Raw genomic sequence first — 26,730 nt, forward strand, 5'->3', positions numbered from 1 at the left:
TTTCTTCTTTAGACTCTACTTTTATTTGGTAAAACTCGGAAACTAACCACCCACTCACGCCCACCCACCTCCTCTCTGAAGGAGGCAGTTCCCCAGAGACAAACAGGCTGCAGCTTGGGGGTCATCCACCACCCCCAGGTTTTGCACTCTGGCAGCCCACGCCCGGTGGGCAGGGCTCCAGACCCAACGCTCTGGGAGGCAACAGAAGAAAGTAAAAGGGAGTTCTCCTTCAAAGACAGAGAACCCTCCCTGCCCCTCGCCCTTCTCCCCACAACCTCCCCACACCCCCAACCTAAATAAAAAGATAGCAGAGGACAATGCATGAGTGACACACAGAGCTTCCTTTCAGCCAAAGAGCTGCAAAATCCCTCCCTGGAAGGAAAAGCTGCGACACCAAGCAAGGCTTGGTGGCCCCAGGTGATGGCTGGAATCATGCGAGACTGGTAAAAATCTAGGGAGAAAATTATTTCCCCTTCGGCCCGTTCCCAGGTGTCCAGTGAGCTGGTTTTTTAGTTCTAAGAAATCCCCATTTCCACACAGGCGGCTGTGGCTTCTGGGGCAGCTGGCTTAGGGAAAGGTCTCCCGTGGCCAAGAAGACAGGGGGGGGGGGGAGGCAGGAAGGCAAAGCCTTCTGGGAGGATCTGGGAGAGGGACTCCCGCCCTTGGCTAATGGATCCGAGTCAGCTCTTCCACAACCTTGATCAGGTCGTCTGCCGTGGCCTCTCGCTTCATCCCACTGCCGTCGTCATACTGCAGCAAGGAAAGGGGGGGAGGTGGTGAGGGCCGAGGGCGCTCTCGCTCCCCCGGGAAAGGGAACCCACAGCAGGGAGGAAGCCCTCCCCAGAAGCCCACACCTCTCCTTTGGGGTACAGGTCAGCAAGGTCGACTGAAGGCAGGGCCACCTGGAGCACGTTTCTCTCTCCCAGGAGGCTCCCCACAGGCAGCGTCTCCAGAGAGTAACACCCCAAAAGCCAGCACTGCAGACGTTTCTCCACCCTGTGGTTCCGGCCCGCCTCCCTCTGTGGGTCTACCGCGAGCCGGGACACACCCCCACGTGCCCTCACTGCTGAAGCACAGTGGTCACACGGGGAAAGGTGCTCATACAGTGCCAGCCACGCGAGGGGCACCCGGGAGCCAAGCCTCAGCTCCCTCTCCTCGCCCTCAGATGCCACCTCCCATGCAGCAGAACACATAAAAGGGCCACTGGTTTCTGGGAAGTGAGGAGGGGAGACACCTGGAGTCCGGACAGTCTCCTGGCGTGCCCGGCCCTGCAGTGAACCAGCCCAGAGCTGAACACCGCACAGCTCACCTGAAGGTTTGCCACAACCTCCTGCATCTTGGGCCGGCTGATGTCCAGGAAACTCTCAATCAAGTCTCCATCGATGAAGCCGGTGGCTGGTTCTGTCTTTCGCTCGGTATGAAAGGATCTCCAGGTGGACGGGTGAGTTAAGGAATAAGCAGTTACTTGGAAGGACCCTGTTCTCAGTCCCCCTGCCTCTGCTTGGGACCACAACTGAAGCAGTCAGGGAGAGGACAGGATACAGATTCAACTAAACATCTCTCTGCTTTCTGGACAGTTTTGGAATTGAGATGCGTCAATCATTACCTGCTCCAACAGTTATCAACAGGGGCAGTCTTCAAAACACTTTTTAAAGCCCATGCATTCACCCAGAACACTCACGAACACCCACACGCCTCCCCGAGTTTCCGGGTGCTCCGGGTGGGTGAAGGGGCTCGGGGCCTGGGAAGAACCAGTCTTCTAACTCTGCCCTGGCCTCACAGGCCAAAACGTGGGGCCCATATCGCTTAGTCAGACCAGGGGCATGACAAAGTCCTGCCGGTCAGCAAAAACCAGCACCTCGCCCAGCTCCTCCCTGGCTGTAGCCAGGCCACCCTCCTTGTACCAGCATGACCAGCGTCACAGACTCACAGCAGGAGCCCCTCCCACGGGGAGGGCCCTTTAAATCTCCCATAAGAAACACACTTCCAATGCTACTTGAGTCCTGGGGGTCTCTGGGGAGGCTGATCCCTGGGCTTCTGGAGTTTTCAGCTTCTTTACTTTTCCCAGCTTCTGCTGGCCACTCTGGCAAAGATCCTCAGACCCTACTGCCCCAACAAAATCTATGAAAGATGTTCCTATGTTGTCATCTAAACTGACTGACAGGCATCGCCGGGAACGCCAGAGGCAGACAGTTCAGTAACATCATGTACATTTCCAAGGTCAAGCAGTTGAAACTGGGTGATAAGTACATGGAGATTCATTGTATTACTCTATTGTGTTTAAATTTCCCTGTGAATTAAAAAAAAGAAAAAAGTCTGTTTCCCACAGGAACTTAGTTAAGATGTTTCCGGAAGCAGCCAGGCGTCACGCAGCACCCCCGCCAGTGTCAGGACATGCTGCCCGGCAGGAGAAGCCTCTGGGAAGGATATAAGGAGTGCTCAATCTTGCCCACACTTTTGATGACTTTATTGAGTCGATTCTGCATGTCCAGGAGGAGGTTGTACCAGCTCTCTGACAGTGAGGTCACCAGCCCTGCAGAAGCAAAGGGAGCGGTGAGTTGCAGATGCTCCGGAGCCTATGACGAGCCTTTTCCACCAAGGGCAGCCCCCAGAGCAGCAGGAGGGACAGCCCGCGGCGGCCTCCTCTGCCAACGCCCGGCTCCCCTGGAATGGCGCCCTGAAGGAGGAGGCTCTATGGGAGTGCACCCAGCAAGGGGGACCTCACCAATCATGCCGTTGACTGTGCCGAAGAGCACTGAGCCCTGCGTAGGGGTGGAAGTCTCGCCCAGATTCTGCATAACCAGAGAGCCATGGCAGAAGACATTGACGAACTCGCCCAGGTGGAAGAGGCCGACCTCCTGAAGGTGCTGCCGCTCCTCGTCAGTGGTGGCAGCACTGAAAGGCAGTGACAAGCTCACTACCCAAACCTCCTGCCCCACGGGGACCACGCACAGTGGACACTGTGTACCGAGCCCCCCTGATGACCCCACAGGCCCCACAGTGAAGGAGCTGGCCTGGAGAGGCTCCTCACCCACTGTGGACCCGGGGCTCCAGCCCCTCCACCACACCCCCACCCCCGCTGGCCACTCACCTGTCCTTCTGACACACAAACAAGTTGAAGGCGTTCTCAGCCCCCAGGAAATTGTCATCATCCAGGATCTCCACAGCACTCATCCAGTTGGGGTTAAAGTCCCGAGCGATCTTCAAACAAACAAGGTGCAAACAAGCAACACAATCAGCAGTGTGCAGGGAAGCCAGTTCCAGGCCTGTCTTCTCTTGGCCAGGAGCCAAGAGCCTGCCCTGAGAAGATCCAGCCCTGGGTTCAACAGTTGCCCTCTGCAGAGCTTCTCCCCCAGTGCCTGGCAAACAGAGCCCGTTCGACTGCAATGACTGAGAAATGGAGCCTGCTGAGTTTAAGACGAGAAGGGTGAGTGGGTGGGCTGGAAAAATCCTAACTCAATGCAGAGGGTTCGCTCCAGGGAAAACGTTTCTGCCCCTCACCACCACAGGAACACGGGCAGGGCATGAGCTCACCACCACAGGAACACTGGCAGGGCGTGAACGAGAAGCCCGCCCCGCCCCACGCTACCTCTTCAAAGTTCCCCTCCATGGGCTTGTAGGCGAGCAGCAGCACAGAGCGCATGAGGTCGCCCACCAGGATAAAGTCGCCCTTGGTCTTCAGGTAGAGCGCCATGATGTTGTTGTAGTGGTTGCACTCGGTGCGAAGCTCCTTCTCCGTGGTCCACTCATAGAGCCGCACCTGGGGAGGGCACGTCTGCCTCAGCCCGAGGGCCCAGCGCTTGCTCTCACCAGGCCGTGGCCCTGGCCCACCCCTCCCGCTGCAGTGCCAGTCACCGAGTGGAGTGTGCGTGGGCCGAGAGCGGTCTGATGAGGGACTTGCATGAGCATTTCAGTGTTTACACTGTATTTGTGAAACATGAAAGTAGGGCGAGCACATCAAACCAACACCACAAAGTTTCCCTTTACACAGAGGGAGAGAGCGTGAAAGACAAGTACTGGAACACCAAGTCGACAGTAATTCACGTCCTACCAAAGGGCTACTGCGGATGTGACAAATGATGCCTTCTTGCGACTGAAGTTTTCTGACAGACCTACAGAGTATCTCTAGAAAGAAGACCCATCTCCAATTCCCAAGGCTGCCTCCCCAAAACACCGCTGGTTCAAGCCCTTCTTAAACTTGTTCACTCCTGGAACCTTCGATATGAGGCCCGAGTGGAGAAAATGAACGGGGGAGCCCACTGGCAACATGGTCACGTAACAAAGGACTCTAGCACGCTGGAGTCTGTGGCAACACTTCCACCCAAAATAAAATTTTGTTTCTTCTCCACGGTGATCTCTTCAGTTACACACAGCCACATCTCCAAAAGGATGAAGATGCTTTAAAAGCAGAGGACAGATGAACAGGTGTTTGGCACAAATCTGAGGAAGATCCACTCACCCCCGGGAGAAGCCTGCCCTGGCAGACCCTTCAAGGCCCAGGTGGCCCCACCCGTGGCCTCTGCACCTACGCAAACTCCCGGACAGAATACATTGGGCCGTGACTTCCCGAGGTGTGTCTAAAGAACCCGAGCTCCACAGGGGTGCCCTCCAAGAGCCATTCGTAGTACTTACAGCGGCTACCACACCTCCACCGGCAGGGTCCAGGGTGTCTAGCACACCCTACCTCTGTGTAAGCCCGGACTTGCTGGACCGCCACCCCTCCAACCGTGAAGAGTGAAGGAGGAGTGAGGGTTCTACACACACTGGCAACACACCCCACCCTCCCTCTCCACTGTCGGCCTTCCTATCTGCCACGGCGAGAGTCCTGACCGAGGTCAGACGCCACCGAACACTGCACAGGTTCTAGACCTCCGCTGTCTAATCACGTGGCAGCCGCTAGCCACACGTGGCTCCAAAACACTGACGTGTGGCTAGCCCAAACTGAGATGTGCTGTAAGCGTAAACAAAACACACCCTGGTCCTTGAAGTCTTAGTATGAAGAAAAGTACGATATTGCACTAATAGTTTTCATATCGACCACACGTTAAATAGTGTTTTAGCTCTATTAAGTGCACTTTACCTACTTCTTAGTTTATTCATGTGGCTACTAGAAAGTGTAAAAGTACACCTGTGGCTCCTATGATGTTTCCACAAGACACCAATGGACTAGACGGTACGCAGCTCCTAATCCAGACTCACATCTGACCCCTCCCAATTCCAGAGTCACCTCGCTGGAGTCTCTGGAACCTGCTGACACTAGTCTCGGGTGACGCGCTTTCTGGCCAGTCCCTTGTTACTCCAAGTGAAATGTAGGTCTTGTCGCAGGGCCCTGTGGCCCTCTGCACCTGGCTATTTGCTCTCCTCGCACCACTGGCACTGGAAGAAGGACCGCCTGCCCTTTCAGACTTCCACCCCACCCCAAGTCCACTCCGCCAGGCCACTCCCAACACCGGCCATTCCATTACTCTTTCCCACACACACCGTGACTCTACGTAACCTCGATATTCACCCAAGGACCCTTCCAGTACCCTGACCTCCAACCTTGTCTGATCTCTTTCCCGCTCACCTTGTCCTGTGGTCACCCCCTGGAGTCTGTCATTAAAATAACTCCAGAAATGTCCTGTGCTCAGTTTTACCTTTCCAAGGCCACTGCCACAACACTTCTCTTACGGATGGTCCGCTCCCTTGCTGCCCTCCCCCTGGACCATGCTCACCCCACAAAACCTGACTTCGATGAGATTCTCCTCTCCAACTACGGCTGAGAGAAACCCTCCAGCCAGGATGACTGGCCTCCCGTTCAGCAAGCCCACTCACTGAGAGCAGGCGCTCAGGCTTCCCAGGAGCTGTCGCTTCCCTAGTCCACCACACTTCAGGGCCTGAGATGCCAAGTTCACACCCCCACCCCCCTCCTCAACCCTCTAATCCCCCTCCCCCTTCCTCTCAGCCACTTCACAGAGGACAGACACAACCCACTCCTGCAGCACCTGAGGGCACACCCGGCACAGGTCCCGCCCCACCCCTTGCCCGTCAAACCACGGCTCCAGCAGTTCTTCTCTAACAGGTGCTCCCGTCAGCAGGCAACACGCCTCCGCACTTCCTAACTTGAAAAGCCGACACCCTCTTGCCCTGCCTTCCCTGCACGAACCCTATTCCCCTTTTCTCCTTTACTCTCTTCTCTTCCCCTTCACCCAGCTGCCTGCCCGACACCTCCACTGGGACGACTACCACAACTCAGCTCGTCCAAACCCAAACTGTGACATACATTTGGTCTCTGCCCCCACTTCCCTTGTCATTTCCTAAGCGATATGGATAACAGAAGCATCTTACAGACAGCTCCCAAGTCTCTGGATTTTTCTGGATAGAAAGGAGCCTTCGGTTCTAATGAGGCCACTCCTGCTGACTCCTGGGTAGCTTCAGGGCGGGGCGGTCACCAGAAAGACCAAGTTGGGACTAGAAGCTTGTAACCTTCAGCCTCTCCCTTCCTCTGGGGAGGAAACGGGCTGGACACTGAGTTAATAGGACATCGTGCCTACGTGATGAAGTCTCCATAAAACCCCTGAACGACAGGGTTCACAGCACTGTCCGGGTGGGGCACCTCAACTCCAGGAGGGCAAGAGCTCCAGCGCTCGGGAGCCTCCTGGGGCAAGTGCTACTGCAGCTCTCACCCGTCTCAGTCCCCACAAGCCCTCAGGGTCTGACACTCACAGAGGCTCGCAGAGCCAAGTCTGAGAGGTGGTCCAGCCCGAGCCTCCCTGACTCCCAGCTCCACCCCTCCCCTCACTGCTGTGTCACCCTTACAATTAGACACACACCGACCCAGGAAACACAGGGGAAACATGCTCTGTGGACGACGGTGTGCAACCAAAGGTACATACACAGATACCAAGTGGTACGGGCCTCACCGTGCTATTGATGCTGGCCAGCAGCTTCCCGTTAAATTCCACCATAGAGTACACAGCCCCTTTCACTTCCTTTTCAGCCACAGTCTGTAGTTTTCCTGGGGGAGGAAAAGATACTCTTGAGTCTCCTTTATGAGCTCACACTAATCAAAAGAAACCTCTGGCTCCCTCTTGGGCTCTAACTCCTACCCAATACCACTCATCTGAAAGCAAAAACACAGCCCGTGCACACCGAGGTTGGCCACTGGCAGCAGTGTGAGCCTCACGGTGATGTGCAGGGGTTCCAGACAGCGTGCGAGACCTGCCCACCCTGAAACACCACATCTGTCTCCTAGGACGGAGACCAAGTCCATCTCGGCCCTCTGATCCGAGATTGCTCGGCTGGGGAGATGAGCAGAGACACAGACAGGAACACAAAGTTTTGGTGCTGGAAAGAAGTCCAAAATGGTTGAGCAGCCCCGTGGAAAACAAACCCAGGATCCGTCACTCTTAGTCCAGCCACCAGATTCTCCCCCCATCATTTACTTCTCCCCCTTCCCCTGCCTGTCAACAAGTAGAAAAGGAAGAAACGTATGCTAGGCCCTGCGTGCCTCTGCTCACCTAGTCCAAAGCGCATTCAGATCACCAACAGCCTGAGAGGAGGGAACCCAATGTCGCACGCACAATTAACACGAGTTCTACTGCCGCTTAACTGAGGCTCCGAAACCTAAAACAACCTGCTTACTCTCCCAGAACTTCAAATCTCTCAAAAGCTGGAGACCGTGTCCACTTACCATCTGAATACTGAAACACCACAATACGACCCTGCTTGGGCTCCGCCTCCTCTGGGTACACCATGGCTGTGCCCACGATGAAGTACGTGTTGGGGTCTTTGCCCAACTTGCAGGAGACCAGGCTGAGGGCATACTCGTTCTGCAGAAACTGGTGGGCGTGAAGCACTAGAAGGAGAGTGGAGAGGGGTGATGGCCGATGACCCCCATCCACATGCAGCCTTGCACTTGAGGCTCACAGCTCAGCTCCAGGCCGAGGACAGGTGGTGACTGCACACCGCTTCCTGCTGCTCCCGCCTCTGCAGACGCTCCCTCACCAGCCTCCACGGACCTGAGGAGGCCCCACCCCTCCTTCTTTTCCTCTGAGGATGATCTAGCACAGGGCCCACCAAATTTTGCAAAGAACGGAGGTACCAAGTGATAGAAAGAGCTCGTGCGCACCTTCGAAGGTATGCTGGTCGATGATAAGGAGGTTGTGCACCTCCACCTCCTCCCCAAAGGAGGTCTCGTGCGGGGCTGTACTGCTGGAGAACAGCTTGCTGGAGCTGACGCTGCTCGACAGGGCCTGCGAACAGAAGGACTCGCATCACCCTCGCAAGAGCGGGACAGGTGTCCGGAGCAGCAGGGCTGGACAGGCGGGGTCAGGGAGCAGACCCGGAGTCTGAGTGAGGAAATCCCTGATGCTGGCAGCTCAAGTGCCGCCTGAAGAGCAGGGGCTCCGGAGGCCACGGAGACGGAGGACAAGGGTCCGTCCCCGTGTGGAATTGGCGCAGCAGCCCCAAGCCCCACGAGAATGTGAGGGCCATTAAGAGCATTAAATCAGTGATGCCACGTCAATCAAGCAAGGCTACCACGGAACTCAGGACACCTGAGAAAGTGACAGGCTCCACCTCTCCCAACGGGAACAGCAGGGGAGCGCTTCATACAAAAACCATAAAGACCCTCTACTCCAGACTGGGGGGAGAGTCCTCCCCTAGATGTCTGGCAGAAAGAAAGGCAGAGAACACATGGAATGAGACCATCGGCTAATATCCCCAGGATGTGTGACTCCAGATCGTCCTTATCGCTATCGTTTGCAGATGAAAAAATTAAAATTTAGATTCTCCCAAGGTCATGCATTTAGCTATAAACCTTGAAGCCAGTTCTGTCAGACGCCAAATCCCACTTAACGATCATGCCGTGCTATCCCCAATTATGCACACGCCACAAAGGACCCAAACTAACGACGAGAGAAGAGGAATCACTTGTCTGGCAAAGCTACCGAGTAGCAAAGTCACAGACTGCCCCAAGTACCCCAAATTCTCCTGCATCCTGCAGTGAGGGGCCAACCCAGCTCCCGCCTGCTCTGTAAAGTGAAGACTGCACTGGCACCCCAGTTGTGCCACCTGCTGCTCGTGGCTGCTCTCCTAAGGGCGGGAGCGAGGAGTGACTGAGACCGAATGGTGTGCAAAGGTGAAACATCCACTCTCCGACCCCCTACAGAAAAGTCTGCCCCCGCTCTAACGCCGTCTGCCTTCGTCCACTGCCCTCACCTGGGTGCTGGCACTGGGCCTCAGGGCAGTGGTGCCCCCGCTCGTGTCCTGGACTTCAATACGGCTGGAGAGGACCCCGAAGCACTGGGACACTTCCTGATAGCAGATCTTCCTGCAGAGCAAGGACAAAACAACAGTGCCTTTCAGAAAAAGTCGGGGGCCACTCCGCCTACTCCCAGATCACCGCCCGCTGCCGTTTCCTGACCCCGGCCTCACCTGGGAGACTCGTAAAGGGGGACGGTGCGAATGTGCAGCTTCTGGATCTCGTCGATGGTGCCAATGGTGAGGGTGCTGTTATTGGCCAGTGCCAGGCTGGAAAGAAGGGTCTGGGTTTAGTGTGAGCAGTCCCGAGGGAGGGGAGAACTCGAGGCAGTAACTCCGTCAGGGGAGGAGAACAAGGCAGAATTGCACTACTTTACTCCAGGGCAGCGGTTCTCAACTTCAGCCCTCTGGCTGAAAACCCCTGGGGAGACTTCCAAATTCTAATGCCTGAGTCCACCCAGAGATTTTACCTAACTGATCTGCAAGGGCCTCGTCTGAGATTTGACAGCTTTCGAATGTACGCGCACGTGCAGCTCTAGAACACAACTCTCAAACTATTGAGAATCAGCTGGACGCTGCCCCAGATTCTCACATGTCCAACAGGTTCCAGGCAGAGCTGGGACTGCCGGAAGGGGCCACACTCTGACGGGTCCTGCCTGGGGGACACACAATCGTTGCTAAATTCCCCATTTGGACCACCCGAGAGGTTTCCTGAAAACCCAGATCCTAGGCCCAACGGCAGACCTGCTGCAGCAGGATCTGAGAAGGAGTCCAAAACAGCTGCACTTTAAAAGAAGTTCCCCAGACACTGCGATGGGTGGCCAGACCTGGGAACCTCTGCCCCGCCCTTCCTGCCTCAGCTGTTCACAGTGGAGGAAGGCTGGAGGGGTGGGGTGGGGAAACTGCACGATGCCCTCAATCGTGGCTCGTGCTGAAGACAAAAAAAGAGGCCCACCTGTCAGGATAGCCGTCTGAGTTAAGGGGACACATGTAGTTCACCTCCTTGAGGTTGACATTGGAGAAGACCAGCTTGTGGTTGCTGCTGTAGATGACAGTGGGCCGGTCGGAGCAAGCGAAGACGTTGGTGGTGGACAGAGAACGGAAGGTCCTCAAGACCGTGGGCTGTGTGCCCAGAGTCACCTTCTTGCGGTCGCTCAACAGGCCTACAGGAAGAAGAGTGTTCAAAAAAGGAAGGAAGGTATACAGGACGAACAGCTGGTTACTCCAAGTCCCGAAGCAGCACCTGCAGGCTCAGGACTCCGCAGTTCCAGCCATTTCCAAAGAGCCCCTCACGCGGGGAGCACCATTCTCACCTGTCTCAACGTTGAGCCCGAAGTAGAAAAGTGCCCCATCCCCCAAGGCACAAAGGAGGTAGTGGCTGCTCTCAAAGGTGGTCATCAGGATGGAGCGAGGAATGATCTCTGTGGGGAAGGGTGTGTTAGGTTCTTGTCCACATCTGCCTCTGACCCCAACCCAGGCCCTTAAAAGATCCGCACCTCCACCCAGCATCTCTTTGTGCAGCAACTCAAAAGAGGGCAGCTTCAAGATCCGCGCCGAGATGTCTGTCCAGAGGCCAATGGCACAGAGAGGGGACAGCCCACTGCTGTCCCCTAATGGTGTGATGTCCAAGCAGGCCACCTCGTGTTCCATCTCTGTGTGGCTGAACAAAGACGAATATGGTAGCAGAAGGAAGGCGAGGATGAGAGAAGTCCCGGAGCACACGGGAGGGAACCGGTGCAGGGAGAGGAGCACACACCTGATCTGTCGGAGCTCCTGAGGGTGGATCTGCAGGTAGTAGAGGGCCCTTCCCACGGCCACCACCACCTGGCTGCTGTTGCAGGACGCCACGCTGATGTTCTTGCCCTGCGGCTCCTTCCACTCGCTGACAAGGGCTTTGGGTTCTTGGGAGACCAGCCTCACGGATGCTGAAGTGATCTAGGGAAAGAAACGCCATGTCTACGAGCACCTGCAGGGACCTCTGCAGGAGAGGTGGAGGGCTCACACACGCCCTGGGAGAGCCCTAAGAACGAGCGGTGAAGTCCTCTTCTGCCCTCTCCCGCCATGTTTCTAGTTGAAGCCCTGAAGAAGACTGGCTTGAGGCATTCAGAGCTTCCATACCCACAACCAGAAAAAAAGGCCTCCTTCATTCTGATCAAGGCTTGGGTAGCTCAACCACATCCTATGGGAAGGAACTGGCCGCATGAGACCCTGTGACTCACCAGTCCAGCAGTTTTTCTCAACCCAGAAATGAGACCTTTAAAATATCCCAGTCCTTTTTTTAAAATTTATTTATTTTTAGAGAGAGGGGAAGGGAAAGAGAAAGTGAGAGTAACATCAATGTGTGGTTCCCTCTTGCGCATCCCCCACTGGGAACCTGGCCTGCAACCCAGGCATGTGCCCTGACTGGGAATCAAACCGGAAACCCTTTGCTTCACAGTCCAGCTCTCAATCCCTTGAGCCACACCAGTCAGGGCCCAAGATTTTTTTTTAATGCATATTATAACATACCAATGTTAATAGCATACATATCAAAAGTAAAAGTGAGCCCTGGCTGGCGTGGCTCAGTGGACTGAGTGCTGGCCTGCAAACCAACGGGTCACCAGTTCAATTCCCAGTCAGGGCACATGCCTGGGTTGTGAGCCAGGTCCCCAGTGGGGGGTGCGGGGACACATGAGAGGCAATCACACATTAATATTTCTCTCCCTTTCATACATTATTAATTACACAAATGTCATCCAACAAGTTCTTGGTCGTCAAGTCAACTTATGAGCGACTCCTGCTGAACACACTGCCATGGGCCACAGGGAAAGGGGCTCAGGTGCCGTGGTGTCTCCTCATGAAACCACATCTTATGACAACTGTCAAAACTTTCAGAAACACATGTTTTCATACGGCAGTAAAATACAGAATTTAGAGCTGAGAACAAGCACTTTTTGAATAATCTTATTAAATTTTCATTTTGCAGATATCTGTAAAATTTGAAATTACCTAGGTCGTAATGCTGATACACACCTTAGCATGATGTCTATAGTCTTATATCTCACGGGCAACCCATCAGCCAAGGCCAAGGCCTTAATGACTCTTCTTGACCCCTTTCAAAGACTAATACTTACAGGCATAGAAATGGAAAGACAGACTTTTAAGCCAGACAGACCTGAAGCCTACCGCACACTAACTTCACGACCTTGGGTAAGAAAGGTGAATGTTCAGGCTCGCGATCACCATCCGTAAGGTAATGGGAACGCCCATCTCAAAAAGCTGGGCGAGAAGTGTATGCTCCTGGCATGCAGCCAGCACTAAGCAGTTATTATCATTTGTCTCCACTGCTCCTGCAACACAGCCACAAACAGTCATATGGGAATGTGTTCACAGCTGTGGCTGGGTTTCTCAGTAGGTAAGAGTGTCATCTCCATATACCAAAAGACTGCAGGTTCGATTCCCAGTCAGGGCACCTGCCCAGGTTGTGGGTTTGATGGCTGGGGTGTGCAGGAGAAGCAAATGATCGATGTTTCTCTCTCACATTGATGTTTCTCTCTTTCTCACTTCCTCTTTCTCTAAGATCAATAAACATATCCTCAAATGAGGGTTAAAAAAAAGTGCCCAACCTTCTAAAAAAAGTGTTTATATTAGCTAGCAAAAGTGCATTCTTTAAGACAGTGGTACTAACAAATGACCTATCTTTATTTTTACGGGACTGGAAAGGCTTGAAAAGATTATGTTAACTATGTAATAATATGACACTTCTAAGATTTTTTAATATCCAAGTTCTCAACTATGCACAAATCATTAAAATTATTTAAAATCCTTTCGTAAAGGCAACAAAATTATATTGACATGTTTTATAAATCTATGTCATCACCGAAGCACAACAAAAAGCAGGTCGATGGCACGTATCAGTTCATCTTACCTATCCGAGCTGAGTTGATATTTAACGAGGAAAGGCCTTTGGTAAGCCACGGCCTGGTCAGGAAGCCACTGTTTAGCAAGTCACCGCCCCCTGGCTAAAAGGAGGACCAGGAGGACGGGAAGATGGAAACAGTTCAACGCCCCCAGTCAGTCGAGTGCTGTCCGCTCTCCACGGGCGAACACTGACACTGGCCGCAACCGAGAAGCGCTCAGAAGGTGAGGTGGGCATGGAACCGAAGAGCAAAGGGGTCACTCAAACACAAAAACATTGCCAGGGGCGCTCAGAAATCAGGCTCTCGGGGATAACAAGTGCCAAAGGGCTATCTGACCTCCTACTGCAGACAGATTTAAAACGAGAACCCGAAGAGTGTGAGAGCTCTGGTTCTACCAAGCGATGCGTGGGAAGTGCAGCCGGCAGGCCCACATGGAGGGCAGCACGGTGACCACTGTTCCTCTTCTCCCAGGGTTTCTCTATTTCCCCAGTAAGTATGCACCCAGGTTATAATAAGGGGGAAAGGTGTGCCTCAGAAAACAGGGTATAATTAGTGCTAAAATAGTACCCCCCCATATATATAATAGCCCCACCTATTAAAGAAAGCACGAATAAACTGTAAGTGTGTGTGTATATCTATATATAGCAGAGGAAACAAAGCTAAAAGCAATACCTCCAAAGCTAAGAGCTCTGAAATTGTTATTGCTGAGCAGTGGGTTATCAGTAACTTATTTTTTTCTAACTCTTTAACATTATTATTTTTACAGCCATAAAAATGGCCTGTTCTAAAATCTGGTGCTGCTCTGTACTACACTCTAGGTCAAATGCAAGGACATGCGGCCTGCCCCCTTCTCAGCCGTTACCTGGATGAGCTGCTGATGAGCCACGTTGCCACAGAAGAAAGTCTGCTGATCGTCCACAAAACCCATCAGTTCGGTTTCTTCCACCTCCTCTCCATTCAACATGAGAACTCTGCAGCAGAAGGCGGCCCAGGTCAGCCAGCCGAGGTCAGTCAGCCCCGCCTCCCCCCTCGCCACCCTCACACAAGCACCTACCACTGGCACCAGACTCGTCTTACCTCGTCTGGCCCACGAAAGAGAGCACCAAAGTGTCATCGGTCTCCCGGCTGGGATCAGACCGCAGTGGCCACAGGCCTGGAACAAAGATCAAGGATTAAAATGCATAGCACTCACACATCTAAGGAAGGGCCAGCCTGACCCCACAGGAAGAGCAGGAAATTTGGAGTCAGCCCTGAGTCAAAAAACACACTATGTTCCCCTCTGGCATTAGGACTCTGAAGAAGCTGGATATTCTAAAAACTGTTTTGAGCCTGGTATTTGAAAGCTTTTCATTTGATTTCAGGTAATACCTCACCATGACCCGAGGTCAAATTTACTTTTAAAACATATAACAGAGCCCTGGCTGGTGTGGCTCAGTGGATTGAGCGCTGGCCTGTGAACCAAAGGGTCACTGGTTTGATTCCCAATCAGGGCACATGCCTGGGTTGCAGGCCAGGTTCCTGGTTGGGGGGAGCACAAGAGGCAACCACACATTGATGTTTCTCTCCCTCCCTTCTCCCTCCCTTCTCCTTAAAAACAAATAAATAAAATCTTTTAAAAAAAAAACTTATAACAGAAGTCTTACTCCTATACCTATCCCTCCAACCTATTCCTCACGTAAGTCTTCAAGGATAGTTGTAGTTTCTATTGCAGTTTGTCCTTCCAATGTATTTTTTATTTAATTAAATTTATTAGGGTAACACTGGTTAATAATTCAGTTTATTTTATTATTGTTATTTTTTTAATCCTTATCCAAAGACATGCTCACTGATTTTAAAGAGAGGGGAAGGGAGGGAGAGCGAGAGGGAGAGAAACATTGACTGGCCCCTTCCCGCACGTACCCCAAACAGGGACTGAACCAACAACACAGGCACTGCCCTGACCGGGAACTGAACCCAGACCTTTCAGTTTAGGGGACAACGCTCCAGCCAGGGCTTCAGTGTGTTTTCTTAAGGAAACAGGTAAACACTGTATGGCAAGCAAACAAACATAGAACAGCCCACTGCACACTGTGCTGCACCCCGCCTTCTCACTTGATATGTGCCCGAGCCCTTATCAGAACAGAGCGGCCTGTTCTGACTTCCGCACAGCGTTGGATCGTGTGGCTGTAACTAGTTTGTGAGTAAGTCCACTGCTGGACACGTTTGCAGCGGGTTTTGCAGTAACATACAATGTCACAAGGAACAGTCGTACACTCATGTTGTTTTCTACTTGTGAAGATCTGGGGGAGAGATGCCCAGACTGGGGTTTGAGGGTAATTCACTAAATGCAGCTGCAGTTTTGGTGGGTACTGCCAACGAGCATGCTCACGTCCTCACAGCCTCACCGCCATACCGTGTTGCCAAGCCTTTGGGTTTGGTCCTCTGGTAAAAAATGATGTCACTACTTCGTTTTATTTTGCATTTCTCCTAATACGAAGTGAAGCCTGTAACCTGTCCATTCATGTCCTTTGCCAAACTGGGAACAGAAAACTTGGTGATCTTCCTAGAAATCCTTTTATAAGTTAGGGAGATTAGGCCTTTGGCTAGATGACACTTTTTCACCGGTTTCCATTTCTTCTGTCTTCACAGAGTTTTGTGTTTTGGCATGCAGAAGTGTTTTATTTTCATGTTGAAGTCTTAAATCTTCCTTTTTGGTTTCTGTACTGAGTCGCACTTTAAAAGACCTCCCCATTCCAAAATTAGAAAGGAATTCACCAACTTTTTCTTTGAGCATTTGTACCGCTCCAGGCTTTACATTAAGTCTCTAATCCTTTTAGATCCCAGCACTATACACAATATGCAACACAGGTCCTGCCTTATCTCGCCCATCACCACGGAAACCCATCACCTTCACCTCACTGAACTTAGAGACCACCACGACCATACACTAATTCCCACACAACTGTGTTATTTCTGGACTTCTGAGTCTGCCATGACCATCTGCGCACCAAAACCACACTTGTGGTGACTAAGGCTCACTGGTGTGTTTTAGTATCTGGTAAGGGTAGTCTGTCTCATGGCTCTTAGGTTTCCTGGCTTTTCTTGTTTCTTTTTTTCATTGGGACTTTGGCTTGTCTAGGTCAAGGAAAATAACCTATTGGTACTTTTATTGAGAAACATTATACACAAACAGTCAAAGACACAACGGCTTCATAACAATTTATAAGAACTTGGTATGTACGCCTTTCTCATTTGATCCATCCTTTTAGTCCTTTCAAGAGTACTTTAAAAGTTTTCCACACATATAGATTCTGCACATTTCTTGTTAAATTTATTCCTTGGTATTCTACCTTTTCACTGCTATTGCAAATTGCCTCTTTTCTTCTACTATATCCTCTAACCATGTTTCTTAACTGAAAGTTATTGATTTCGGTACATTAATTTCATATTCCTCTACCTTAGTGAATTCTGTCTATAGTTTTTTCAGTTTCCCTTGGGTTTTGTAGTTCTATGACCTCTTCCTTGCTGATTCATAAACCTCTGTCTCTTCTCTGTGCCCGTCTTCCACTTTTTTATATTCCGAATCACTTTATGTTAGGTGTACCTCCTCTACACAACTTTAAACTGGTTTTGCCTTACGCTTCAATCTGATCATCTTTTTCTTATAATAGGCGAATTTAGCCCATTCACATTTACTGATACTGTATCAGGTCCCTGATGTAAGATACAGGTACTCATACCTGTTCAGTACCATTTCTATCATATTACGTTGAGTTATGTTTACTATAAACTTTTCATTATGCAGTCTTTGGTTTTTTTCTTTATTATACCAGTTCTCCTGGAATCAAAAAAGATTTATATTTTTGTTCTACAAGTTACTTATACCTTTCTATGACATCCTCTGTCCCCATTTTCTTTAGGGCAGGGGTGTCAAACTCGTTTTCACCAGGGGCAACGTCAGCCTTGCAGTTGCCTTCAAAGGGATGAATGTCATTTTAGGACTGTGTAATATACAGTCCCAACACAAGGACTACACATTTACACGGTCCTAACATCACATCTGGCCCTTTGAAGGCAACCACGAGGCTGATGTGGCCCCTGGTGAAAATGACTTTGACACCCCTACTTTAAGGTTTCTATCAGTTCCCTATAAACAACATTAAACTTAACCTCTAATTCTTTTCCTCCTCATCCCTCTATTTCATTGTTCAACTTGGGTCAACAATATTCTTTTTGTTTTAACGAACTTTTATACTAAAGTATGTTTAAGCTTCTATCACTTTGTTGCTACTGTGACTTTCTTTACTCTTCATCTGATCTGCTTTTCTCTAGCTCCCACCCAAGAGCCCTCACAACATGTAAAACAAGGTCGAACACCAAGGTCATTGAAGTAAGATCTACATCCTGTGTCCACCGAAAGGCTACCTTTGATGCCTGGTAAGTCAATGCTGGCATGCTCATGGATTCCAATTCCATTCCGGATGATCCGCAAGGAACCTTCCTTGAAAGCCCCAGAGCAAGTGACCAGCTGCAAGGAGAGAAAAGGTTTCTAAATAACCCCCTCCACAGCCTGAGGCCATCATACTGATGCCCAGAAAGTGCACCAGTTGTACCTAAATCCGAGGACCCTTCCTACGGAGCTAGGTGTGAGCATGCAGTCTTCGCAGCGCTGGACGGCCAGAGGCCCTCAAATACGCCGAGCAGACAGAAAGGCCTGGTCCAAAAAGCAAACAGCTCCCCCTTTTCTCCTAGCAACCTTGCTTCCACCCCTGGAACCCAGTTTACTAGAAAGATCCTAGGACTTGGCTTCAGACACATTTGCCACTTAGTAGTTCTGTAACCTTGGACAAGTTGCTTAATATTCCTCAGCCTAAGTTTCCACATTTCTGAAGTGGCCGAGAATCCCCATCTATCAGGGTGCCCACGCAATCACAGATAACATAATTCAAGTGCCTGGCAGACCAGGACAGGCACTCAGCAAATGGCAGTGACTCGTCCACCAGTGAGATTAGTGAGCGAGGCTCTTAAAGCGACCTTCAGGGCTCTCTGCACAGGCAAACCCAGGAGGACACAGTCTGACGGGCACAGCAACTGCCCATTCCAGGCTGACCCCTTACCTGCCCTTGCCCCTGCCTCTCCAGGTCCACCACGCACATGTCCACAATGGGTCCCAGATTTGTAAAGGTTTCCATGGCCACAACATAGGAGCCTTGTTCGTTGCTGTCAACATTGAGCTGGAAAGAAGAAAACCCTGTTAGTCCTGCAAGGCTGCTAACAGACCCTCCCAAGAGAGAGTCTCCGCCCGGAAGAAGCTCTCGGTCCTATTGGATCTGCCCTCTGGTGTCCCACTGGAGGCTTCCAGGAGGGGACTGCTGACTGAGGAACGTGGCTGTGCCACAGGCGACCCACTAACCCCAGGCAGCGATTTCTCACGAAGCAGCGTGGAAATTAATGTAAAGTGTTTGCATGCACGTTTTTGCACAGATCCAACACCTTCTTACTTTAGAAGGGATCCCGTACGTTAAACTATGACCTTCTGAAGTCAGGAGCTGGGTCTTGTTCATCATTGTCCGCAGCACCCAAAACCCTGCCTGACACATGTGCTGAATGAACCTTTAGGACAAAGAGCTAGTCAGGATAGAATGTTCAATTGACATTGAACAGCTGACAGCAGGGACATGAGTGAACTGAAGAAATGCTGAGGGCACTGAACACAAAAGATACCTGGGGAAGCAGCACGGAAGCCAGTGAAAAAGAAGCTACAAAGAAGAAATCGCCTCCTCACCTTCACCAGCTGTGAGTCACCAAGGCGAGACCCGACAAAGACAACACCATTGTCCAGGTACGTCAAGCACTCAGCAATAGAGGTCTAGGAGAAAGCCAACAGCACGAAAGGCATCAGAAGGGACTCTTCACGGGACCCAGGCACCATCCGGCCCACCTCTCAGCCCCACGCTGGGAGAACGCACGGCTGCGGCCATCATGGCTGCAGCAGCTCTCCTTTCCAAATCCCGGGTCACACAGAAAAAGGTTCCAAAGTCTCCGATGCTTGTGACTCTCCCCTTTTCACACCTTTACAGCCAGAAAACCCTATCGCTTATCTTGAGGTGCCTATTCCAAAGGGTCACTTTAATCCCAACCACTTCAGTCTCCTGAACACAATTAGAAACCTCTACAATTCACTGCCTGATTCTTGAACTTTTTTTGGAATCTCCTCCCAGAAATGAGCATCAGCATTAGATTAACCTGTAATTCTTCCTGTTTCCTTTTTGTTTCTTTCTTTTCAAGTGCTCTAGGTAGGCACTGAGGGGATGCCTCTGAGATTCTTTGACATCTAACTCATCTAAACGTCTAGGGCACGGGTTACCATTTGCTGCCAGGACAGTAACTCCCAGCTGCAGCGGGAACCACACACGCGGGGTCGCTAGGCCCCGGGAGAACACAGCAGAGTGGGAACAAGCCCTACCTCTCCGAGCAGTTCTACCCGGAGATCCTTGAGGGTGACGGTGCCGTCCATCTGCTCCTCCTTCTCCAAAAGCAGCATGAAGAGCCGTCCCTCCATGTCTCCCAGCAGGTAACGGGAACCGTTGGGGTCCACACGATTGTGACACACAATTGTGCTTTGCTGCCAAGAGGGAGGGCACAGTCATTGGAGGTTGAGTGTCTTCCACAAGCAGAGAGCAAACCACTCCCTTACCAAGCTCAGCCACTGCCTGAGCAAGAAGTCCACTCAGCGAACATGACATGAGTGATTGAAAGCGGGGACATTTTTATTTTAAGACAATTTTCTGAGTTCAACATACCTAAAATGTTCATTCACATGTTATTGTCCTGGAATACAGGAATAGAAAGAACAGAAAGCAGTTCTAATCATTCGCTGGACCATAAATGCTACCACTGTCTGTGTTATTTATACTCAAGGCTTAATTTTTAGGACTTGAAATTTGAAGGCTTGCAATTTTTGTGACTAACTTTGTCTATATAATTTATCACTATAGTACTTGCATGATGGGAGACCTAAAAATGTTCAAAAGAATTCACAAAATGTTTCCCTTCTTCAAGTTGCCCCAGTCAACAGAAAGGTAAACCTATTTTGGCATTTCTCTCTCTCAGAGGCAAGCAAGGTCTTTTCAAGCAAAACCAGCCAACCTCTCCTCGTATTCCCCACGACCACGCATGACAATGCAGTGTCTCCCATACTCAGTGAGCAGCACGGCTGACCCTGCGCACCATCTCCTTTTCACAAATGGGGAAGGAGAGAGGAGCAGGGCAAAAACCAGGGGGAAAGGGAGGAAGACAGAAGGAAGAAAATGTCCAGGAAAGCTGCTCACCTTGATGATGGGAGGCGCAATCGCCAGGTACTTGTCACCGTTGTGATAGGTGATGGACTCCTGCCCGATGATGATGGCCCCTCCAAAAGGCTCTGGGACTGCAGGAGAAAGGGCAGCGTTGCAGGGCTCCGCCCTTGGACCTGCCAGACCCTGCGACAGCAAGGGCGCTGACCCAGATGCGCAAGGCAAACTTGAGGATAGTCATTATAGTTAAAGACACCTGAGCCCATGGAACACGATGGCCTTCTTCTGAGATCTCTAAGATTCCAGGCAGGCACTACCTCGCCCTGGTGACACTTTATCGCCATGCCTGGTGTTTCTGAGCTCCTAGGGCACAGCCTCTCGGTGTTCTTCCACATGCATTCTCCCCATTTGCCTCTCCTAGACTTCAGATCCTCCCAAACTAGAAGCTTCACTCCTCTCCTCATTCCTCAGTTCCATCTCCCCTGTAATCAGGGCGGCTACTTGGAAGAGCCGACTTGTACTTAAGGGTTTGACAGTTTCTGTGTGGCTGAGACACAGAGCACAGGGCTGGGGCAAGAGCACAGAAAGGGGCAAAGGGGTCTGCAGCACAGCCAGGCTCTGTCATGCAGACACAGACACGGACAAGTCCCTCAGGCCCCGTTTCCTCATCTACGAAACAAAAGAGTTGGGAGAGCTAAGCTCTACCAGTTCCTTTTAGTTTTTTAAAGGTTGTGATCAACAATAACATAGCGAGACTAATTCCCATATGCTACTCTGTAAATCAATTTGTTTTACAGTTAACCCTAAGTAAAGAAAAACTATACTTTTGGTGGAAAAGTAAAAAGCAAGACAGTCCCCAAAACAGAAATGGAAGAAGCAAAGGAAAACGCATTCGGAGAAGAGGCGCAGGGTGCGTGAGACGGTGCACGTGTGTGACGGTGCACGTGTGTGACGGTGCACATGTGTGACGGCGCTGGAGCACTGAGAGGAGGGGGCAGAACAGGGAGCAGGGGAGAAAAACAGGGACCTGGCCACGACCTGAGGTGGAAGCAAACTTCCTGAAACCCCCAACTGACCTGCAATCACCATGGAAGCTTCAGCTTCTACGTTTTCCTGTTTCCAAGGGCCCTTATTGAATTCCTTCTCTCGGAGAGACACCTCATAGGTTTTCACGTGCCGCCCCTGAGGGTCCTAAGTGGGAAAAGATGGAAGGATTGGCCTTTAGGGAAGGAGAGGGGCCCTGGAGGCGACTGGTGACCAACACCCAGCATCTCACGATCCTGTCATACCACCTTCCTATCCTGTGACTGTGCCTGTGACCGCCTGGGTAGACTCACTGAGGCCTACTGTCACCTACAGTTCAACCAACCAATAAAGGTTTAAGAATTAAAGAGAAGGAAACATCACACTGAACCAACCACTGTAAGATACAAGGTAAACATGTAAATCTGTGCATGTGTGTGTGTGTGAAAAGTACATATTCCATATTCCCTGGCCACAAGGAACTTACAAAATAACTAAACAGAAAAGACACTAAGAAGCTATCTGCACCTAAATTCTTAAAAATCTGTGTGATAAATTCTTAAAGGCATTCTGATGAGATGGCAAGGAGACAACACAGTGCTCCTCTGAGGTCAGCCAGCCCCACCCCCCCCTCCTCCTTCCGAGTCCCAGCTGCCGGGTCCTGGAGCTGCCCTCCTTGTGAGCCAACAGAACCGGCCGGGAGGAGGCTGCATCCTGACAGCGGGGGACAGCCGCGCAAAGGCCAGACCAGGGTCTGGGAAGTTATGAAAGGAATTCAGCAATGTTTTCCAGTGCGGGGACCACACCTCAGTGACTGCTACAGCTCCTGAAACTATCAGCATAACTGCCTTTCATGTCGTAAACACCAGTCAAATGAAATCTTGGACACAAAAACAGATGAAGTAATTTTTAGTTGATGAAAATTCCACTTTCCCATCAATAATGGGGTAACTCTCAACTTCACAAAGAGTTTGGATTCGGGCCTCCCGAGACCTACGAAAATGAGAAGACCGTTCACACTGGCACACCCAAGGCTGCAAACTGGCAGAGTCCCGTTAACCAGCAGCAACGTTCCAATGCCCCGATATTTACAAAACTGGAGAGAGAAATTCTGATTTTATTTCAACTCTGATAATTAAAGTACTGTAAAAACAGTTTTTAAAAAGATGTCCCAAAATAGTTTCAACCTTACTCAACTGAACTTTTTCTAACCAGCCCCAGAACCGTAACAACTCTAGTGACACTAAGAAATCTACAAACAGTTATGCATCAGTGTATTTCCAATACATAACACAGCTCTCGGTGTTTTCATACCCACACAGACCACATGGGCTCGTAATCTGCCGTTTGCACAGCAACATGCTAGCGGAATGACCTCCTGCTGTATGGCCCTTGGTTAAAAGGCTGAGATTTTACCAAGACACAGGCATGTTCATCTAGTGCTCTGCCGCCCTGCCCCCGCACCCCCTGGCCCAGAGAACAGCTGCCCACGATCAGCTCTGCTAAAGTTTTAGGCACAGACTAAAATAGAAGTCAAGAGCCAGCAAGTCACCAGAAAGTGAATGCTAAATAAAATGCCAACCTCTTCTTAGAAGACATAAATGCATCATCAAGACATTTCCCTCTTTGCTTGTAAAAGTAACTTTTGGATCATTTCTCTACAGCCAAGCTTTACTAATCCCTTAGCATGCCAGTAAGAAACGAAGAAAAAATAAACCAGGTCACCCTACAAAATCTCCAAGGCCCATAAACAGGGTGTAATCTCACAATGAAAACCTGCTATAAGCCTCAGAGAGCTCCCAGCCTCCACAGTAAGTGCCACTGCACTCAAGACACAGCCAAAACCTGACCATATTAATCATGCTGTTCAACAGTATTTCAGGACAAACACATTAACCACGTCCACCTACCCTACTAGTAGCCAAAGTGAGCTCCTACTCTGCCAAACCACACAGCTTCTCCCTCTTTCCTCCCAGTCCGGTACCTGGTAGACAAAACAGATGGTAGGTGCTTGGCAACCATATAGAAACTTGACATCGATGACATGCAGCTCCTCCAGGCGGATGTTAAAAGCCTTGAGCTCTTTATTGTCTCGGTCTAGTGGGATGACCTTGAAAAGGCCATCATAGAGTCGCAGGCCAATCATCCGGCACTCGGGATCAATGATGCCAATAATGCCAGTCTCAGAGGGGCGGCCAATTCGGTCCTGAGAAGCAAAACTGGGGTTAGGAAAGAACCTCAATACCCAGAGCCCAGAGGACACTAGGCACCACTTTCCCAGAACGATTTTAGGAGCGGTAGCATCTGTGTGACATACCAGGAAGCCCAAAAGTCAGTGTGCGTGTTTCTGCAAAACACTGAACTCCATGAATTGTTTACCCTGTCCCTTGGACTCTGAGTAAACTACAGAAGTCCTTTCTTCACAGCTCAAAGCCTTAGTGTTTTCTCCTTGGTTCTCTGATCATATAAAAAAAGCCGTCCCCAGTACTTCAATTTTCTTCATCAAATCATGACAGCCCTCCTTGGAAAACTCTCATCAGCCTGAAGCAGCCACCTCACCTGCACATTGCCATGGGCTCGAGTTATGATGTCAATGCTCTCACCACTCTGCTTATACTCCAGGATGCAGGCATTGTACTTAGCTGTCAGGATAAACAGGAGGTCCTTGCTCTCCCCCTAGAAACCAACATTATGCTATCAAAAAAAGGTTCTTTTAAAACAGGAGTCCCCATCCAGCCTTTAAGCATCATTCTTGAAGCAAGCACATTTAAGAACTTTTTGTCCTCCCTGAAGAGAAAATCCAGTGAGTACACTACAGACGTAAGCGCACACACACACACATTCTGAGGGTGTGTGCAAAAGGCCAGAACTGAAGCTGGTAAACATCTAGTCCACATCTCTCTGCTCTACATAACAGTATCTTCACCGATTTCCATATCAAGCTAATCTCAGCCATTCCACCCAAATTCTGAGAGCTGAATGTAATGACTCCTAATCTTCTCCAAGTATTTGGAGAAAGAGGAAAAAATGTGAATAATAATAAAGCTAAAATGGGTCTACAAAGTCTTACTTATTAACACAGACCCCCCCCCCCAATGTATTCTGTTCTAAGGGTTAAAATCAAAATGTTGAACCCATTGCTTTGTCAGATTCGGTTAAGACATAATGAAGCCAAGTGGCGGCTAGTTGAATGAAAACATCTGAATAATAATAATGATGATGATAAGTGTTAATATAACAATGAACACTTGCTATGTCCTAGGCCCTGTGCTACTAAACAACAACTCAGGAAATTGGATACTGTTATCCCCATTTTGCAGATAGGGAAGTAAGGCTTTGAAAGATTCAGTGCCAAAGTTAGAATTAATGAGAACGAAGCTAGGACTGCCGTACTCTACAGCCAACGCTCCCAGTTGCCCCGATGACCCACATTTCAAACTGCTTTAATTTCTCCTTTTTTAAAGAAGTCAACTTGATCAATTTTTTCCACTTATAGGAAGCTTGTTCAAGAAGAATATAAATTGACGTCTACCATTCAAAATGGGTTGTTTGTCTCCTAAGCCTCACCCCGCCTTCTCTAAAAAAAAAACAACACACACACACAAAAACAACTTTGTTGTTGGACTCAACCCGGAGGGCGTCTTACCTTGGGCCTGAAGAGCTCCATGACAGCGATCTTCCCGTACATGCCCACCTCTTTAACAGGCCGGAGCCCCTCGGCTGTGACCACATAGATCTCTAATCTCGTGTTTTTGGCAATCAGCAGGTTTAAGTCTTCAGCCGAAGTAAAGTGTCCTGAAAGAACAGATACTCTAACTTTGGAAGCCAGAGCAGTTTCTAAAATATCAGGAACTCTCACTTAATTCATATTCTTCTCCAGCTCCCTCCATTCTCACCAAATCCAGCACCTCAAAGAGTCTCACTTCAGACACTCATGAAAGCTACTTCTCTAATCATACTAAGAAAACTGGACCAGCTTACGAGCAGCATGTCCTTCACCTGGCAATGACTGTGAAACCCTTCAGATGGCTCTGTGCCCTCAAATTTTCCTTTTCCTTTTGCAGGGGCACACTTATCCTCTAACTAAGCAATGGTGAGCAAGTCTTTATCTCTACTTGGTCCTCATCTACCTTTCCACAAAAATCTACACCACAAAGACCACGCTGAATGAAGAAAATTCTCAGAGCTTTATATCAAAACACTGCTTTGTCCGGACTGCTTGCCCCACCCCCAGTAGTCTACCGAAAAAACCCTTGCCCACATTCTCTCTGCACTTCAAACTGACAACTGTTTTGTTCTGTAATCATAACTAGTATTTACAGAAATACACAGGTTTGACGTCATCCTAATGTTGCTGAAAACCTGGTTCAAGATGATTATTCCCGGATTCTGGACATCTGTCCCCTTAACAATCTTTCCACAGTCAAGGCAAAAACAGCACTAGGCAGGGCCACCCTAATCTTCCTTTCCAGCCGCTCCCTGGTGTAAACAGCCCCAGGCAAAGAGGACTCCAGCCCCGCTCCGAGTGACTGCGGGCATTACTCACATCCCTCCACCCGCCAGGCTCTCCCACAAGAAAATTCTGACCCCCAAATCGCCATCACCACCGCCCCTTACCCTGACCACACGACGCCAATGTGGAGGCCCAAGCAACACAGCACAACCAAATCACACTTCGCTCTCTGTCCCACTGGGCCCGTCCCTATCCTCGAGGCCAAGTGACCTCCCAAAACTTACGGGGATCCTCAAAGGAGGTTTTAAACCCCAAAAGGCGCATGTAGAGACAACTTCTTTGAAGTGGTGAACTAGGACAAGATCCTTGGCCTCCGGTCCCTTCCATTCCCCGGGCCCGGGCCTGGGCCCGCCCGACTGCCCCAAGGGCCGCGGGCCTCCCTAGGCCTCGGGGTCTCCCCAGATCCCTCCCTTGCCGGGGTCTCCGGCCCGGGCAAACTCACCGGTCACGCAGCCGTTCACGGCGGTGGGCTTCTGTGCCGTTACCACGTAGTTGTACGACATGTCGAGATCTGGAGTGGCCTGGAGAGACTCGAGAGCAACGACAGAGAGATGGACACCAGCAAAAACACAGGCAGCCCTGCCCGCGCGGCGAACTCCGCGGCCGCTGCCTCCGCCCCGCAGACACGTTGCAGGCCAGAGCGACCGGAGCGCGGAGCATCACGGGATGGCCTCACCTGGCCTCTTGGAGGACTCACGGATCTCCAGGCGGCCAATCAAATGAGGCCCCACCCCCTGAGGCCCCGCCCCATCGCTTACCGCCAGAGCCGGGGTACCCG

At 50.6% G+C, this 26,730-nt stretch overlaps 1 protein-coding gene across 1 annotated transcript; it reads right to left on the minus strand.

Moving 5' to 3' along the window:
• DDB1 (damage specific DNA binding protein 1) lies at positions 1-26,608 on the minus strand. The gene is made up of 27 exons (XM_037060515.1): positions 26,395-26,608; positions 25,086-25,234; positions 23,999-24,115; positions 23,424-23,645; positions 21,493-21,607; positions 20,453-20,550; positions 19,588-19,746; positions 18,907-18,990; positions 18,239-18,355; positions 17,547-17,649; positions 14,220-14,295; positions 14,005-14,113; positions 11,000-11,178; positions 10,740-10,903; positions 10,557-10,664; positions 10,199-10,406; positions 9,418-9,513; positions 9,202-9,313; positions 8,111-8,234; positions 7,673-7,837; positions 6,903-6,997; positions 3,590-3,760; positions 3,092-3,201; positions 2,726-2,895; positions 2,431-2,533; positions 1,310-1,433; positions 1-750 (listed from the first exon to the last, which is right to left on the minus strand). Exons 1-27 carry the CDS (start codon positions 26,453-26,455, stop codon positions 667-669), a joined length of 3,423 nt encoding a protein of 1,140 aa, XP_036916410.1. The 5' UTR covers positions 26,456-26,608; the 3' UTR covers positions 1-666.
• Between the last annotated feature and the right edge of the window lie 122 nt (positions 26,609-26,730).

This window comes from Sturnira hondurensis, unplaced genomic scaffold (assembly GCF_014824575.4).
Source record: "Sturnira hondurensis isolate 20B ecotype Veracruz unplaced genomic scaffold, ASM1482457v3 Scaffold0011880, whole genome shotgun sequence".
Classification (NCBI taxonomy): Eukaryota; Metazoa; Chordata; class Mammalia; order Chiroptera; family Phyllostomidae; genus Sturnira; species Sturnira hondurensis.